We start from the raw sequence: 18,419 nt of genomic DNA, 5'->3' as shown, positions 1-18,419 counted from the left end.
TCTGTAGACCAGGCTGGTCTTGAACTCGAGATCTGCCTGCCTCTGCCTCCTGAATGCTTGGATTAAAGGCATGCACCACCACCACCTGGCCTTTTTCTTTATTCTTTATGTCTTTCACATCATGCAACTGTATCCCATTCATTTCTACATCCCTTCATATCTGCCCTTGCAATCCATCACCCCAAATAAAATAAAATAAAATAAAATTTGAGCAAAAAACTAAATAAATAAAATAAAGAAATATCTCATCATGGAAGATGTAGTGTGACACAGTCACACACTTTAAGCTTTTATCAATATATCTTTACTTATAAGTGTTCATTGCAAAGACTCATTGGTCTGTTTCCACGCCTCTAGTTTCTGCTACACTATTGATGCTGGGCCCTCGCTCAGACTCCTCTTGGATATCCTGCTGTTGCTCTGTGTCTGCAGGACCAGTCCCTTCACATGCTCCAACTGATCATAGATAGGGTGGATAGTGGAGTGGGCCACCTCATAACCCTGGTTCTGAGCCTGGGCAATTGCAGGGTTGGTAGCCTGCCAGCTCTCCCCTGTCCTCACCACCAGGGTAAGCTCTCCAGCATTGTCCTGGGTTGTTCACTCCTCACAGTAGATGAGCAAGGAGCACAGCCAATTCTCCGGCTTTCTCGAGCTCAGGTTCTACCCTGCCACACCTACTATATCAGGACCAGCTTTGTGTTGCCCAGATGAGGTGTAGGGGCAACTCTCCTAAGTACTGCAGCTAGTGAGGGGCAGTGACAGCTCTCCCACTTTTAGGAACTCAGGGTCATCTCCCCCACCTGCCACAAACTACGAGGGACACAGGAAGCTGCATGCTTTCTTATAGACCCCAAGACCACCAAGCTAGGTACTTCCCCACCCACAATAGGCTGGGGACTTCCTTACACATCAATAATTAAGAAAATGCCCTACAGCTGGATATTATGGAGGCATTTCCTTAATTGAGGCTCCCTCCTCTCCGATGACTTCAGTTTATATCAAGTTGACAGAAAACTATCCAGCACAGACAATCAAGGGGATTCTGGGAGAGTTTTCTATTATCTGCTTTTTAAAAAAGAAAAAGAAAATGATATTATCTGCTACCCACACAGGTAAGGAATATGAATGTTGTTAACTGGAGGAGTGTAATTATTCACTTTTCGGGCAGAACACAGAAATATAATTGCACTCAGTGTGGGAAAGTGACAGTTGACATAATTCAATTTATTCCTGTCTCTTTATAGCATTTTATACTTAAAATTTATAAATAGTAAATTCATAAAATTTACCATACATTGTGATAAAGAGATCAAAAATATGGCAAAAGTATGTATGGGATGTAGCCTAAACATAGGCAGATGCAGATTCTATGACATCCCAACTGACATAGCATCTTTGGTCCTTGCATACTTTATGTACATTTTCTTTCATTTTTAAGACATCATATGTGTGCACTCAAACTACACTATCAATAATATTAAATATCATTTCTTCTGTTGGAAAAGAGCTGGATAACATATAGGGATAATATTCATCCTAATTTTCCCAAGCATTTATGGTAATTATTAATAAAATGTATTTTAAAGATAGTAATAAAGAAAATAGTAATCTTGGTTATTGTTCAGTTGTTAATAAATATAAACTTTTTTTCAGAATTGCCAATCTTGCCATAGGAGGATATAAGAACCTATACAGTATTAATACTAATGGATCTCTAGTTCTTTGGTCATTCTCTTTCATGTGATGAGTATTTAAATAATATTTCTTCATAAAGTAATGGCAAACATGCCACATGACAATGGCACATGCCTTTAATGCCAGCACTCAAGAGGCAGAGCCACACGGATCTCTATGAGTTTGAGGCCAGTCTGGTCTATGGAGCGAGATCCAGGACAGGCACCAAAACTACACAGAGAAACCCTGTCTCAAAAGCCAAAAAAAGAAAAAGAAAAACACTACTCAAAACAATAGTTTCTTCCTCCATATTGTATATAGTATTTGTTCTCTATGAAAGCCTTTCCTTGTCTTTACTCATGACTGAAGTCTAATTTACCAATAAATACAACCCCAAGGATTGTTACTTCTACACATCCTTTCACTGGCATTGTGCCCTACCTTAGATCTCTTCATGCATGTACAGGGCATGTAAGTGTGCTCATAGAGCTCAGTATGGCTATTTCCTTTTTTAATTTTTAAATTCTTTATTCTTCTGAGTCGCAACTAGCTATATCACACGATTTATTCTTAATGCTTAGATAATGTAAATTATAACTGTCCCCTCATTAAAGCCAGTGTTCAGACATAACTAAGGTAAAAAAAAAAAAAATAAGATTAAGCAAGCAGCTCTTATCCACTAATTCCATATGCAGCCATAAAGAACCATTAGCCTGCTAGCTGGTGGCTCTCCATTTCTTGGGAGAATGCTTCCACATGACCCTTTTCCTAAGCTCCAGTTCCATTTCTGTTATAGAAAGTTACATATTTTTCCTTAAACATTTCTAGAAGTAAGCTTTTCTTCTTACTTTTCAATTTCTCAAGAATTGTGCAATTTTCTCTTGAGACACAGTCCTAGTATTTCCTTAGCACCCACAACAGAAATCTGGCATATTGAGTCACTAATTTTATTTGTTTTCTGGTTAAAAAACTAGTTTCTTATATTTATTTTTCCTGTTTTCTTGTTTTTTTTTCCTTTTATTGAAAATGGATTTTTTTCATACGACGTGTCTTGGTTACAGTGACTAATCCCTCTACTCCTCTCAGCTCCTCCCCAATTCCACTCCCATCTGGATCCCCTGCCTTCCTGTCCCTCACTAGAAAGTAAACAGGCTTCTAAGGGGTAGTAATAAAATAAAATAAGATAAAACAAAAACTTACACATCTGAATAAGACAAACTAAAGGAACAGAAGGAAGAGGGTCCAAGAAAAAGCACAAATAGAGAGACCCACTCTTTCAAACACTCAGGAATCCCATAAAAACAGCACATTGGAAGCCATGATATATATGCAAAGAACCTGTAGGGGAAAACATGCAATTAAAATAAAATAAAAAAAAAAAATAGAATTTTTTTAAAAGCTCTGACTTGACATTTTGAGACAAGCAACTTCCATAGATACCACTGAGTTCTTTTCTGTTGGCCTGAGATTAAGTTCATAATCCTAAATATATATAGAACTCACTCTAGGAAGTTTCAGGTAAGAGGCGTGTTTAATAATTTAAGTGCATCAGTCACCAAATGATATGCTCTTAATTGTTTTATACTCCAGTTTTATAAAAATCTCCTCAAATAAGTACCTTTGAAGAGTAGGTCCCATTTATTACTGAAAATCATTTTGTCTGATAAAGAAAGAACTGGTTCAGGTACATTAGAGATGTGCTATCAAGAACTCCTCTAATAGTATTAAGAATTATGATTATAGATGATGATTAAAGTGTATTTTAAAGGCGTACAATAAAGAAACTGGCAATATCTTGCTACAGATATTAATAAGATGACCTACTTTTCTAAAATTGAAATAAAGTGTATTTCAGATATGAAGCCATGCAAATGTTTTAAGGAAAATTTCTCTATCTTCTCCATCATCTAGAAGGCCAAAAATATTCTTTTATCGAAATTGTAACTGTAGAGGAAAACTAGAGTGGTGACATGAAGAATTCCCCCAAATGTTACGGTTCTGATGGAAAACATCCAATTGGGAACATATAGAAGGGATTCTTTTCATGTGGCAAAAGTTCTCGAAAGTTTTGCTTTTAGGCTAATATAATTTGCCCATACTACGGAATCATAGAGAAGTTTTATAAGACAGTGTTTTTTAAGTCATGACCAGGCTGTTGGACACGGAGCAGTGCACTCTGGGCTTGCAGAGTAGTTATTGTGTTAGAGGCTTGTCTTAGAGTTCAAGGACTAAGTTACTGTTGCAGCACTGTCATTTACACATTTCAAAAAAGCAGCATGAGCACCTATGTGTCATTTTTCCTGCTGGGGACATGGAAATAATGCCTACCCTGTTCTAGGAATGTTCTAATTAACAAGAGCGCATACATAACACATATGGAACAGCCATGTCAGGACTAGGAAATCGTCATTAGCAGAGTACGCTCTAGCCTTGGACTTGTTACATTCAATGCCAACCTAATTTACCAGCTGCTATTGCTGTGAGAATGAGAAAATATTACAGCAAGAGGTTTTTTTGGGTTTTTGTTGTTGTTGTTGTTTGTTTGTTTGTTTGTTTTATTTCACATGAAGCCACATTAGAAAGTGATATACCAAAAAGCCTAACTTCATGAATTTGGGTGATCTGATGAAATAATTGTTCTTTTCTTAGATAGTGAACTGTTTTGTAGCTATCAGAACCATGGCGTGCATTGTACAGTTTATTTATGTATTTTATACTGAAATAAAAATTGATCACTGTGGATACATACTAAAATCCCATGAAGGGCTTATTTTCACTGATAGACTTTCCTTCTAAGCAATATGAACTTCATTTCTGTGTTTGGATGCTAGGGATTTGGAACAGTGGAAGTCTATGTTTGTACTCCAGATGACAGGGAATGAGGGACAGAAGACTAAAATAAAAGTCTTAGTTTGAGCAGTGGGTTAAAATGAACATAAAATGACCTCCATTATGTCTCATTTCTTTTATTTGTTACAAAGGGGGGTTTCAGTATTTACTTCTCTCACTGGGTGGCACAGAAATTAACTCGATAATGATTGTAACATGCTGTGAAAATGTAAAGGCCTTTCACAGATTCCTCATGAATACAGCTCTGGCGTCATGTGGAGCTGGTCCATTTTAAGACCCGCCAACACTAGAGTCCATTTACAGTCCACACGGAGATGTCCCCAGGTATAAGAACCACCTTAACTGCTTTAAATTCTAAAAACATTTTTTAAAAGTTAGCCTTTTACAAGCTTTCAAAGACCAAGAATATTTACTAAAATATCCATGATGTGTGCATATATGTGCATATGTGCACATGCATGCATGTGCATATGTATGACTGTGTCTGTGCATGTGTGTCTATGTGTGTGTGCATGTGTGCTTGCATGTGAGTGCATTTGTGTGTATGCATGTGCATATGTGTTCATACACATGTGTTTGTGTGTATGTGACTGCCCATATGTACACATGTGTGAGCACTCATGTTTGTACAATTGTGTGCATGTTTATATGTATGTATTCATCCATGGTGCATGAGTGGGAATGTGCGTGTGTGTGTGTGTTCATGTGAGTATGCATGAGAATGTCTGTATGTGTCTGTGTGCATGTGCACATGCATTCAAGATCAGGGCCTATAAAGACTCAAACGACCAGAAGATAAAAGGAAGGCACATAGCAGAAGCTACTAAGAAGCGAAAGCAACACAGTATCATGTTTTCCCTCATGTGGGATTCAAGATGTATGTATCTGCTTGAGTATGCATTTATATACAACATAAAAGCTAAGGAGAAACCATCTTTGTGGGGTCAAGGAAAGCAGTGGGAGAGCATTAGCATAGTATTATGGGATGCATGTTTGAAAATGTCATCATGAAATTCAGCATTTTGTTTGCTAATCAAAATAGAATAGTAAAATGAGATCTGGTGAGCTTCTCTGTGGATGAACATGTGGAGAGGCTGGGAGTACAGTATACTACTGTGGGATGTTCTGTATACTCTGAATGTGTTGCTCTGATTGGTTAATAAATAAAGTGCTGATTGGCCAGTAGCCAGGCAGGAAATATAGGCGGGACAAAAAGAGAGGAGAGGGGTTGGGGATTTAGCTCAGTGGTAGAGCACTTGCCTAGCAAGCACAAGGCCCTGGGTTCAGTTCTCAGCTCTGGGGAAAAAAGAGAGAGAGGAGAATTCTGGGAAGTGGAGAGCTGAGTCAGGAGACACTGCAAGCCGCCAAGGCCCGCTGCCACCATGAGAAGCAGATGTTAAGATACCAGTAAGCCACGAGCCACATGGCAAGGTAAAGATTTATAGAAATGGGTTAATTTAAGATATAAGAACTAGATAACGAGAAGCCTCCACAGCCATACAGTTTATAAATAATATAAGTCTGTGTATGCTTATTTTATAAGCGGTTGCAGGGTCCGAGGGCCTGGGCAGGACTGGAGAAATTTTCAGCTACAGTATGCCTAAAGAGGAGTGCTCCTCGGCCTTTCCCACACTCACACCTCACCCCATGGGTGTCACCCAATAGCCTTCTCATTTGCACCTTTGGAATAAACTGGTCAGACAGTGCTTTACCAAGTTACATTTACCAAACCTCAGGGGAGAGTGTTGGAAGCCGTATATCAGAAGCATGGAATAGAACCTTCTGCCAAAGTGATTCAGAATTCCAAGTGCGTTACCTGGTGCTACGGTTTGCATGTCTGTCTCTCTGTCTCTCCAAAGTCACACTGATGTTAAACTCTAAAGAAGCAGTGTTGGGAGGTTAATCCTAACTGGTGTTTAGGTCCTGAGCATGCTCATTCGTTAGAAAAGAGGCTGTTCCACCACATGAGGAACAGGGAGGTGGCCCTCACCAGACCCTGGATCTTGACCTAAGACCCCCTTGCATCAAGGACTCAGTGAAAAGAAATTTCTGTCCTTCAGATGGTCTGTCTCAGTCACACAAGTGGATGAAGAAACCCAGAGAACATCTGCTGTGCACAGCATCCTTATCTCCCCCAATTTCCATGTCTTCACTGTTAGATGAGCCAGTTCTCACCAGACAGCAGGCACATCTGGAATTTGCTGAACACATGTGGTGGTCAAGGACATTTAAACACCACAGCCAGCCTGCTTTGAGAATGGTGCACATGCCCTGCAAGTGAGATGTTTATTATGTTTGGGGACTCTAGCGAAAATATGATATTATCATTCAAAAACAGCACTGTCTTTGTTACTGCTTACAATGTTATTAAAATATTTCCCATTACCATCTTCCTACAGGGCAGAAATAAATAGACAAGGAAATAAGTTCTCTCAGGAATTCTCTTTCCTCATTTCCATGGAAAATTCACACTTCTTATGTGAAATGCGTTTGTTTTCTGTTCAAGCTGGCATGTTTCTTACCCCAATTCACTGACAGCCATGCTACTGACTTCATGCCTAACTGCATATCCTAAGGCCACGATAATTTGCATATCTACAACCTCCAATAGAGGTTAAAGGCAAATTGTGCTTGTTGAAAGAAAATAATATAAGGGCATGCCATGACCATACTCATTCTATGATCATGATCTATACCTGGCCATTGTCCTCATATATCATATTTGTCCTTCTGGAAAGAGCAAAGCATTCCCCAGGGTGCCCTGTGAGAGATGATGATAATGTGACCTCTATTGAGAAAATAGAGGGCGAGACTGTCTATATATCCTGCCTATGCCTTCCTACCTATTTCTAAATGTCTGACACATGTCTGTGTATAATAACTGCTTAAAACATCCAAGTGAATGACAACTTGAAGGACATACAAAGGGGTTGATATTTGAGGGAAAAGACAATTCATTGAATTCATATTCTTCCTCTATTACTTTAAACTCATTTTCTATCTGTCCCAAAATTGCATCAAATCCTCCCTTTATTTATTTACACATGCATTTGTATGTTATTCTTTGTAGCAACATCTTTTCATTGATCATTAAGGCCTTAGTATATAGGACAAGATGGCCTGGAACTCACTATGTAGCCAGGCTGGCCTTGAACCTGTGGCGTGCCTTCCTTGCTGTCTCAACTTCTGGAATTTCAAGCAAGTGCCTTTGCAGAATTTATGCCTTAAATTTCATTTTTAAAGTCGCAGTTGATGCTAGCAACTATGTTATGTGGACTGTAATACAAATACTTTGAACCAAAGCCTTTGTCTTATTTATCTCTGCAACAACAATACTTAGGAGATTGTCTGACATTTTAGGTTGACATTCGAACTGTTCAGTGGGGGAAAAAAAATCAAAGAAAGAGGAAGTAAATGACTGAGTCAGTGTTGCAGGTGCATTGAGGATTATGTCACCATAGCAAGTTTGCCTCAAATTCAATGCCAGTAACCAAGAAAGCTGAGAAGCTTATGAAAGACAATAAGTGAATAAAATAAGTTCATTGATTTGAAAACTGAAACAAAAGAAAAAAGAGAAAAAAATTTTCCAGGAAGAAAAACATAAATAAATTAAGTAAATCTATGACAAAAAAAATATGAATGCAGAGAAATACAAACTTGCCCACAAGAGAGGTCAAATATAGTAGGAGTTTTTGTCCTGAAGAAATTGGAGTTAAGACAGTGAGTGGGAAGTGTGGTCACAGAAAAATGAATACACACACACACACACACACACACACACACACACACACACACACAGCAGTTTAGAGGGGACATCTGGGGCTATGGCTTCTATTACTGTTTCTATTGCTGCGTAATTAGCTGTCAGTGACTCCTTGGGTTATATACCTATGGGACAGCTTTGTCTTCTGCTCCCAGGCTTGCAGTCTACCTTCAAGGTGAGAGCCACACTGGGGTTACTCACAGCAGTGTCATGCTGTTCAACTATCCTTGGGGCATCATTGCCGCCTTTGAGGCTTCCTGAGTGTCCTGGTATATTTCAGAGCCTTCTAACCATGCCTCTGAGGCTTCTGTAAGATCAACCTAACATTGGTTTTGTTTCCCTAGAGGGTTTAACTCATGAGTTCATGATCACACTGCTAATCTCCCCTTTGACTAGACCACACTGAAGTTCACACAATCCCTTGGGTCATATCACTATCGTATCCAAGAGTGATGACCATAGGTGACTCCAGATGTTCTACACCAAAGGGGAGAAGACAGTGTGGAATATGCATTGCAGGAGGTAGAAACCTTGTCAGCCAGGTCTAAATTCTGTCTGTGTCACAAAATTAATACTAAAGGAAGGAGAAAAGTAAGTGCACTCAGGAGGCAGAGGCAGGCGGATCTCTGTGAGTTGCCGGCCAGCTTGGGCTACAGAGCGAGTTCCAGGAAAGGTGCAAAGCTACACAGAGAAACCCTGTCTCAAAAAAATAAAAAAAACGAGAAGAAAATGAGTAATGTTCAAAACTTGGAGAGAGGACTAGTGATTCTCTAAGTTTCAATAAGGGAAATATTAAACTAGGGTGGGCAGAGGTGAACAAAAGCCATCTCTGAGGGGTGATAGTGGGGACGGGGACTTTATAATTATCCAAAGGATGATTGCGCCCTGTCAGGAAAGAAGTAAAAGAAAGAAGTCAGGTGTTTACCTGGTGATCACATTGGGAGACTATGATTATAAAATTACTGGGGGTAACTCTGAAAGACATGTTGGCAGTCATGCCACTTCCAGAGATTAAATAGAAGTTTCAGGGATGGGATAATGGAAGATGTTTTGAAAGAAATACAGTTCACCTGGAAGAAGACGGGGAAAAAAAAGCTCCAAATTGATGGCTTTATTTTACAGAATTATAGTAATAAAAAGTGATATGGACCCCATTCAGTAAGGAAAGGACTCCTAGAAAAGGCAAATGACTGAAGATGTTCTAGCAAAGTCATAAATAGGGAGCGGACAGTGAAAAGTAGGACTGAAAACATGTTGGCCAAGTTCAAGTGTGACGCAACGCAAGGGCTGCGCTGTTGGCTGCTGCGTTTCCCTGGCCACATGTGAGACATCTGCTGGGTCTTCCCTAACTGGGGAGAGGTCCCATGCTGTAAGCTGGCCAGACACAGGGGCCGTGCAGGGAAGCAAAATTCACAGGTGCCTAAAACGCAGTATCTCAAGCCAAATACGTGAGACAATCAGAGAGCAGCACACTTAGTCAACCTGCTCAGTTGCGTCGTCTATGAAGACTAAAAGGAAAAATAAATCACAGAGTAGATAGGATCAAGGAGGGTAAAACATGTTTCCCCCAGAGGACATGGTTTGACTAGAAAGTCTGGTCACTGTATCACTAAAAAACTGGCGTTTAATCAGATCCAGGGCGTGACGCAGGTCCTGGTACTTGGGCTGAGGCAAAATCCAAGGGGTTCTTGAGCTGTGCATGTTACGGAATAGGTGTGCACCCCACTCCCACATGAAGTTTTGTAGGTAAGAGGCTGATATTACAGAAAACACAAACCACTCAGGAGCTCAAAGAAATGTGATACAGAAAGAAAAGGAGAGAAGCTATTGGAGAGGCAAAGCCGAAGCAGGTGTCTTGAGGGAAACGGGTGTCCAAAAATGGCAAGGATGCAAAATGGCTGCAATTTACAGAAAGTTTCAACAGGACAGGAGTGTCTGAAACAGAAACGCTAATTCTCAGAAACAGAACATTCCCGCAAGGACCAGCTCTCACCCGGGGATATCTTGTGTCTTGTTCCCAAGACATCAGACTCTGCTTCAGCTGCTTGAGCTATTGAACCCAGTGACCTCCATAGACCGGACCCCCTTGACGCTCTTGCAAACCTGCCTTTCTTGGCCAGTACTGAAAACAAACTGGCAGGCCTCTATTGTGTCAGAATTTTTTATAAATTGTTTTTCCCCCATGTTATTGAAAGGACTAAGTGTGCTAATTCTCATAATGATGCTGTCAGATAAAGCTTAATGGGATTTCCCCTCAGGAAATTGCACACTGTGCTAGAAGAGAAGGATTTCCTATGGTGGGATTTTTCAGGAAACCAGTAGCCAGTGGTTGGTTTGGGAGCTCAGCCTTTCCATGCTATTAAAATCAAACCACCCACATAGCTGCGTAGTGTCCTGTCAAGGTACCTGTGAGGCTCTCTGAACAGAAAGCTCAGGTGTAACCCTGGCTTGGACCCCACATGTTATTAGATGTAGTCATAGAACAAAATCAAAGCTGATGATACAGTCAAATTGCCCGTCTTCATCTGAGAAGCCTGAGTTAACATTTACTGAGGGATCTGCTGTGTGTCCAGTGGCACTTTGCTTTTAACCGCACTCTGTATTAGAGTCCTAAGACAACTCAATCATGTTTCCTGGCTTATGTAGCTCCCAACGTGGCACTTCAGCAAGGAAGATAGCTCTGTACAGCAGGATACATTTAATTAATGTTGTTCTTTCTTTGTTTGCTGTTTGTAATTCAGTGGATTGAACCTTGTGTACGCTAGGCAAGCACTCTACCACTGAGCTATATATACCTCACCCCACATTTTATTAATTTCAAATATGTTATCTTTATATTCATTTACCTTGAAAACCAAGATAGCTATGGTGATACATGCCCATAATCCCAACATAATCTGATGCAGGAGGATTGTGCCAAGTTTGAGGCCACTGTGGGCTAGAGTGAGACTATCTCAAAAGAAAATGAATGAATTATTAGTAAGGAAACATAAATAATAATGGCTCAGTGGTTGAGAGCACTGCCCATTCTCACATAGGTCCTGAGTTCAATTCCTAACACCCACATGGTGGCTCACAACCATCTCTAACTGTAGTCCCAGTGTATCTGACGCCTTCTTCTGGCCTCTGAGTGCTCTGCACTTACATGCACTCAGATACATTCTTAAAAGTGAATAAAATTTAAATATAAAAGAAAACATTTTAAGTGCAGTTTTTGAAAAGGAAATAAATAACAAATTCATCATACTTTAACATGACGTTATGTTATGTAAATATGATGTTCATTGTATACAAAATAAAGAGGCATATTATAATTGGTACAATCTTAAATTTGAGATAATAACTAGTTATAAGCCCATGAAGCCTCAAAAATATACAAAGATCTATAGACAACTGTGGAAAATTGAGAACTGGAGGCATGGCCTTCTCAAGGGAAGAGCATAACAATTCGTTATTCCATGCCAAATGGTCAGCCCTGAGAACTATATGCAAAAAAATCATATGCACTGAACAGGTAATATTTAGGAATATATATACATACATACATATACATGTACACACACATATACATTATACACATGTGCATATATGCACATATGTATACATGTGTATGTGATCTATATGTATATATGTATACATATATATGTATATGCTATAACAATTAGTAAAAAGCGAGGCCATGAATTTGAAGGATAATGGTGAGGGGTATATTGGAGGATTTAGAAGGAGAAAATGGAAGGGAGAAATTTTTTGATTAAATTATAAATTCAAAATTAAAATTAAAATCATTAATAACGAAATATGCACTGCACAGATCTTGTTAAAAAATGAAGAGAAAAGTAGAAGAAAGCAGAGCTGGGCTTCATGTAGCAGCTGCTTGATCAAGGTTCAAAAGAGTACCACCAAGGAAGAGGCACAGAGGGAGAGAGAGGCCGCTGGTCATGAGGAACTGCACGTAAAATGATTCTGTAATCCAATGTGGTCATTTACAGCAGACTTTGGGAAGTGGTGTAAGATGAGCCTGGAAAGCTGAGGTGGATTGATGCGTTCAAAGGGCTTTTTCCTGCAGGTTTCTAAGCACTGTGGTGCTGCCAATTGCTTGATAGAGTGAGGTTTCTTACACTTCCTTCAGATCTCAGTGATAAGAGGCTGTGTACATCTTCCTGACTACCTGCAGCTCTAACTAGCTTGCAGAGGCATTAGCAGTACTTAACGTTAAGTCGTCTTGGAAAGCGGTTATTGATTTGCTTCTTAGATGGGTAACTTCCAACTCTCGTGAGTCAAAAAAGAAAAAGATACACAAAGGTAGAAAAATCACAGTGATTTTAACAAGTGATTCTAGCAGGATGGGGCTTAGAAGTCACCCTTCCCTTTCCTTTTGTGAATTATCTTCACATTAGCTGATTTTTCATAGAGTATTATTTTAATTCTTTTCCTTAAGATTTACAAGTGTGCATCTCCTGTCTACCCCTATAAAGGGATGACTAATATGGTAGAGGGCTTTATTCCAACCCCTGACTCCAGCAAGCATTCCCTGGGAACCTGCAGGCTCCTCTGGCCAGGCAAGTCTGATGTTAGATCTTTACCTTTCCCCAATTTCCTCTAAATCCAAACACCCAATCTCCCACCACAGTTCTGTAGTAGAGCACATGCTGAGGCTTCCCCTTTTTCTTTCTGCCCTGCATCTCTAGTGGAGCATGCAGAGCATCTCTTCCAACCTTCCTCTGTACTCATCCTAACATCCAAGCCCCTAACTCCAGCAGGCACTCACTGAGAACCTGTCAGCCATGCCTAAAGAGAAGCAAGTAGGCCAGCTAAGGAGGTAGATTGTTAGGTTTTTGTTATTGTTGTTGTTTTTTTGTTTTGTTTTGTTTTTGTTTTTTTGTTTATTTTACGCAGGAAGCCTACCACCCAGCTTCCAAATAAACCATACACAGAGGCTTATTCTTAATTATAAATGCCCGGCCTTAGCTTGGCTTAGTTTCTAGCCAGCTTTCCTTAAATTAGCCCATATATCTTTTGCCTCTGAGCTTTTCCCATTCTCTAACTTCTGTAAATCTTATTCTTTCTTTGTGGCTTGCTGTGTAGCTGTGTGGCTGGCCCCTGGAGTCCTCCTCCTTCTCTGGCTCCTAGACCTTAGATCTCTCCTCCCAGTTTCTCCTTCTATATATCCCCTCTGCTCATCAGCCCAGCCTATCCTTTCTCCTGCCTTGCTATTGGCCAGTTCTTTATTAAACCATCAAGTGTTTTATACAGGCACAGTAACACAGCTTCACAGAGTTAAACAAATGCAACATAAACACAAGTAACATACCCTAAAATAATATTCTACTACAAGGAGGTAGGCCAACTACAAGATCTTTTCTCTTTCTTCTCCAAATCCAATGCCTTAGTCTCATCCCCAGCTCTGTAGCAGACTACCTGCTGTGGCCTCTTCACATTCTCTGCCCCCATTCCTAGGAGACTAAGCAGTTCCTAGGGAACACCCTCCTTTACTCTGACCTGTGGACTCTCTCCTATCCCCCTGCTAGCCTATTCCCATTCTTAAATGTCATCTCTCAATACCTAGAAATATATATTCACCATAAAACTCCAGTGGCCACACCTAGCAAGATCCCAGAAGAATTCCCCACCAGTCAATACATAGTTACTACACCCTCATAAGAAAAAGAGAGTGCAATAGAAACCAAGAAACAAAACACCCACCCCCAAAAGACAAGATATCAGCACCTACAATTACAATCTTCCCAAACTCAGATGTCTAGATGCCAGGGTAAAAACAATCAATAACAGTCATGGCACTATGTCTCCACTCTAGCCTAGCAGCCCAACCACAGCAGGCCCTGAGGATTTCAACACAGCTGAAGCACAAGGCAAGATCTTAATATGCCCTTTATGAATTCGATGGAGAACTTTAAAGAAGGAATAAACAAATTCCTTAAAGAAATCAGTGAAAACACAAACAGTGGAAGAAAACTGATAAAAACAATTCAAGATGTCAAAAGGGAAATAGAATCAATAAAGAAAACCCAAACTGAGGGAATTCTAGAAATGAAAAATTTAGAAACTAGAACAGGAAATTTAGAGGCAAGTCTCACCAACAGAATACAAGAGATGGAAGACAGAATCTCAGCCATTGCAGACATGATAGAAGAAATGAATGCAACCATCTAAGAAATTGGTAAATCTAAGAAGACTCCTGTTATAAAACATCCAGGAAATGTGGGAAACCATGATAAGATAGGAAAAGAACCCCAGGTCAAAGGCACAGATAAAATTTTCAACAAAATCACAGAAGGAAATTCCCCTAACCTGAAGAAGGTAAAAGAAGCATATAGACCTCTAACTAGACTGGACCAGAAAAGAAATTCCCCTCAGCACATACTGATCAATACACTAAAGTACAGAAAAACAACAATAATAACTGAAGAGCCAAAGCACCCCCATTTCAAGCAAGCCCCTCACCCCAGCTTGAAACAGGCCTGAGTTTCAACATTCTCAGACCTGCTGACATAGATCCCAGGAACCCAAAAGTACAAAGTCAGGATGTTTGAAGAGTCATCGGGTAACAACTGACTAACCACAGAATGCCCCAATGGTGGAGATGGTCAAAAGTACAAAGTCAGGATGTTTGAGGGACTATCTGGTAGCAATAGATTAACCACAGAATGCCCCAGTGCCAGAGATAGTCTATAAAGTTTGACAAACAACCAGTCAAAACTGCAAAGTAAGATAACACAGAAATTCTGGAAAGCCCCTAAAACTTGAGCCAATCAGACTTGTATCTGTACTAGCACCCCTAACTTATGTAACCTTGTGATTTTTGCCTTTAAAAACTGAGCTTGCAGAGGGGGGGTACCTCCTCTAGTCTCCACTGTGTTTGGGTGCTCTAATAAGGTCCCTGCTGCACAGCTTGAACTGCTCCAATAAATCTTGCTTTTGCATTTCAGTGAGTTCGTGTCTCTGGTGGTCTCTTTGGGGTCTCACACACAGAGCACAACAACAACTACAAAGGATTATTAAAAGCTGTAAGGAGAAAAGACTAAGTAGCACTTAAAGGCAGACCTGTTAAAATAATGCCTGATATGTCAATGGAGATGATAAAATCCAGAAGGGCCTGGGGCAGATGTTCCACAAACTCTAAGATGCAGTCCAAACTACTATATCTATCAAAACTTCTAATCACAATAAATGGAAGATATAACATATTCCATAATAAGACAAAATTTAAATAATATTTATTTTCAACTCTAGCCCTACAGAGGACAGTAGAAGGAAAACTCCAATATAAAGAGATAAGCCATATCCAACGAAATACAAGTAATAAATAACATCAGACCAGCAAGGGAAATACACACATACACACACACACACACACACACACACACACACACACACACACACGCACACGCACACGCACATGCACACGCACATGCACACACACGCACACACACACATGAGAGAGAGAGAGAGAGAACACCAGCAAAATAACAGGAATCAATAAACACTGCACATTGATATCTCTCAACCTCACTTGCTTCAATTCCTCAATAAAAAAGACACAGACTAACAGAATGGATGTGAAAACAGGATCCTTTTGCTGCACTCAATAAACACACCATAACCCCAAGGATAGACATCACCTCTGGTAAAAGGATGGAAAAACATATTCCAAGCAAATGGACTTAGGAATAAAGCTGATGTAGCCAGTTTAATATCTGACAAGACAGACTTCAAACCAAAACTAATCAGAAGATATAAGGAAGAACACTGCATATTTACCAAAGGACTGATCACCAGGAAGATACTGCAATTCATAGAAATCTATGCACCAAATAAAAGAGTACTCAAGATCATAAAAGAAACACTACAACAGTTTAAATCACCTATTGACCCTTACACACCAATAGTAGGAGACCTCAATATCTCATTCTTGCCAATAGACAGGTTATCCAAACAAAACAAAACAAATAAATGCTGGAGCTAATAGACATTATAAACTAAATGGACCTAACATATTTACAGAACAATTCATTCAAACACAAAAGGAAATACTTTCTTTTCAACAACTTTTATATATTTTTCTAGAAATGAAAAATTTAGAAACTAGAACAGGAAATTCAGAAGCAAGAATATACTTTCATCTCACAGACTTTTCTCCAAACTCACCACATAATTGGACACAAAACAAGTCTCAACAGATATAAGAAAATTGAAGAAACAGCATGCATCCTATCTGATTACCACAGCTAAAAGTTGGATATCAACAAATACAGAGACTTCCAAAAGCTTATAAACTCATGGAAACTGAATAACTCTCTACTAAATGAAAAATAGGTCAAGACCTAAGTTAAGAACTCAAAGACTTATAGAATTGAATGAAAATGAATGCACAAAATATCCAAACATATGGAACACAATGAAGGTGGTTCTATGAGACTAGTTCATGTTACTTCCAGAAGTTGCTTTCTGAGGCGGTCTTCCTACTTGTGTGGTCTTTGTGACTCCCACCATGGTGTACCTCAGCCAGGGCCAGAAAGTGCAGAAGGTAATGGTGCAGCCCACCAACCTCATCTTCAGATATTTGCAAAATAGCTCTCAGATTCAGGTCTGGCTATATGAGCAAGTGAATATGCGGATAGAGGGTTGTATTATTGGCTTTGATGAGTACATGAACCTCATATTAGATGATGCAGAAGAAGTTCACTCTAAAACAAAGTCAAGGAAACAACTGGGTCGGATCATGCTGAAAGGAGACAATATTACTCTGCTCCAGAGTGTTTCTAACTAGAACCTGGCAAGCACTGGAGAAGTTGAAGAGGAGGACACGTAGTGTTTTTAAAGGTGTCTGCTGCTGGGAGCACAGTCTGAGATTTATTCATATTGTTTTAGTGGCCCTTATGTTATTATAAGGTGACAATAAATGCTGTGAGGTTGTTTTTATTACACACAAAAAAGAGGCTAGTTCATAGTGTAAGTGCCTACATTTAAAAAATTGGAGTTACCTTATACTAGAAACTTAACAGCATAAATAAAAGCTCTAGAAGAAAAAGAAGAAATCACATCCAGTATAAATAAAAGCTCTAGAAGAAAAAGAAGAAATCACATCCAGTATAAATAAAAGCTCTAGAAGAAAAAGAAGAAATCACATCCAGTATATAGACAGCAAGAAATAATCAAACTCAGAGCTGAAATCAATAAAATAGAAACAAACAAAAATACAAAAAAAATTAATGAAACAAAGAATTTTTTCTTTGAGAAGATCAATCACATTGCTAAACTCTCATGCAAATTAACTAAAGGTGTTGAGAGAGGATCCAAATTAACAGATATAGAAATGAAAAGGGGGACATTACAACAGACACTAAGGAAACTTAGAGAGCCATAAGGACGTACTTTAAAAACATGTAATCCATCCAATTGGAAAATCTAAACAAATGGATAGTTTTCTTGATACCCACCACTTATCAACATTAAATCAAGATCAAATAAACAATTTAACATACCTTTAAATCTCAGTAATATAGAAAAAGTAAATAAACATCTACCAACCAAAAAAAGCCCATGGTTAGATGGTTTTAGCACAGAATTCTACCAGACTTTCAAAGAAGAGTTAACATCAATAGTCTTTAAATTGTTTGACAAAATAAAGACAGAGGGAACATTGTCCATTTGTTTTACCTTGCCACAGTTATCCTGATACCCAAACCCCACAAAGACTCAACAAAGAAAAGAGAATTACAGACCAATTTCCCTAAGGAACACAGACACAAAAAATTATCTATCAATGAAATATTTGCAAACCATATCCCAAAACACATCAAAAAGATCATCTACCATGATCAAGTAGGCTTATTGCAGAGATACAGGGATGGTTCAATATATGTAAATCAATAAATTTAATCCACCATACAAATAAAATGAAAGATAAAAACCACATAATCATCTCATTAGATGCAGAAAAGTTTTTTGTTTGTTTGTTTGTTTTTTACAAAACTCAACACCTTTTCATGATAAAAGCCCTGGACACATTAGGGACATACATATCTCAACATAATAAGTTCATTTTACAGTAAGCCCATAGGCAACCTCAACTTAAATGGAGAGAAACTCAAACTAATTCCTCTAAAAT

General features: G+C 39.1%; 1 protein-coding gene across 1 annotated transcript; it reads left to right on the top strand.

Moving 5' to 3' along the window:
• Positions 1–16,799: 16,799 nt before the first annotated feature.
• Positions 16,800–17,080, top strand: LOC118571364 (small nuclear ribonucleoprotein E-like). The gene has a single exon (XM_036170303.1). The coding sequence runs from the start codon at positions 16,800–16,802 to the stop codon at positions 17,076–17,078; it is 279 nt and encodes a 92-aa protein (XP_036026196.1). The 3' UTR covers positions 17,079–17,080.
• Positions 17,081–18,419: the final 1,339 nt, after the last annotated feature.

The sequence above is a fragment of the Onychomys torridus genome, chromosome 21 (assembly GCF_903995425.1).
Source record: "Onychomys torridus chromosome 21, mOncTor1.1, whole genome shotgun sequence".
Classification (NCBI taxonomy): Eukaryota; Metazoa; Chordata; class Mammalia; order Rodentia; family Cricetidae; genus Onychomys; species Onychomys torridus.
Note: the sequence above shows the minus strand (reverse complement) of the source record. Positions and strands in the feature narration are given on the sequence as shown.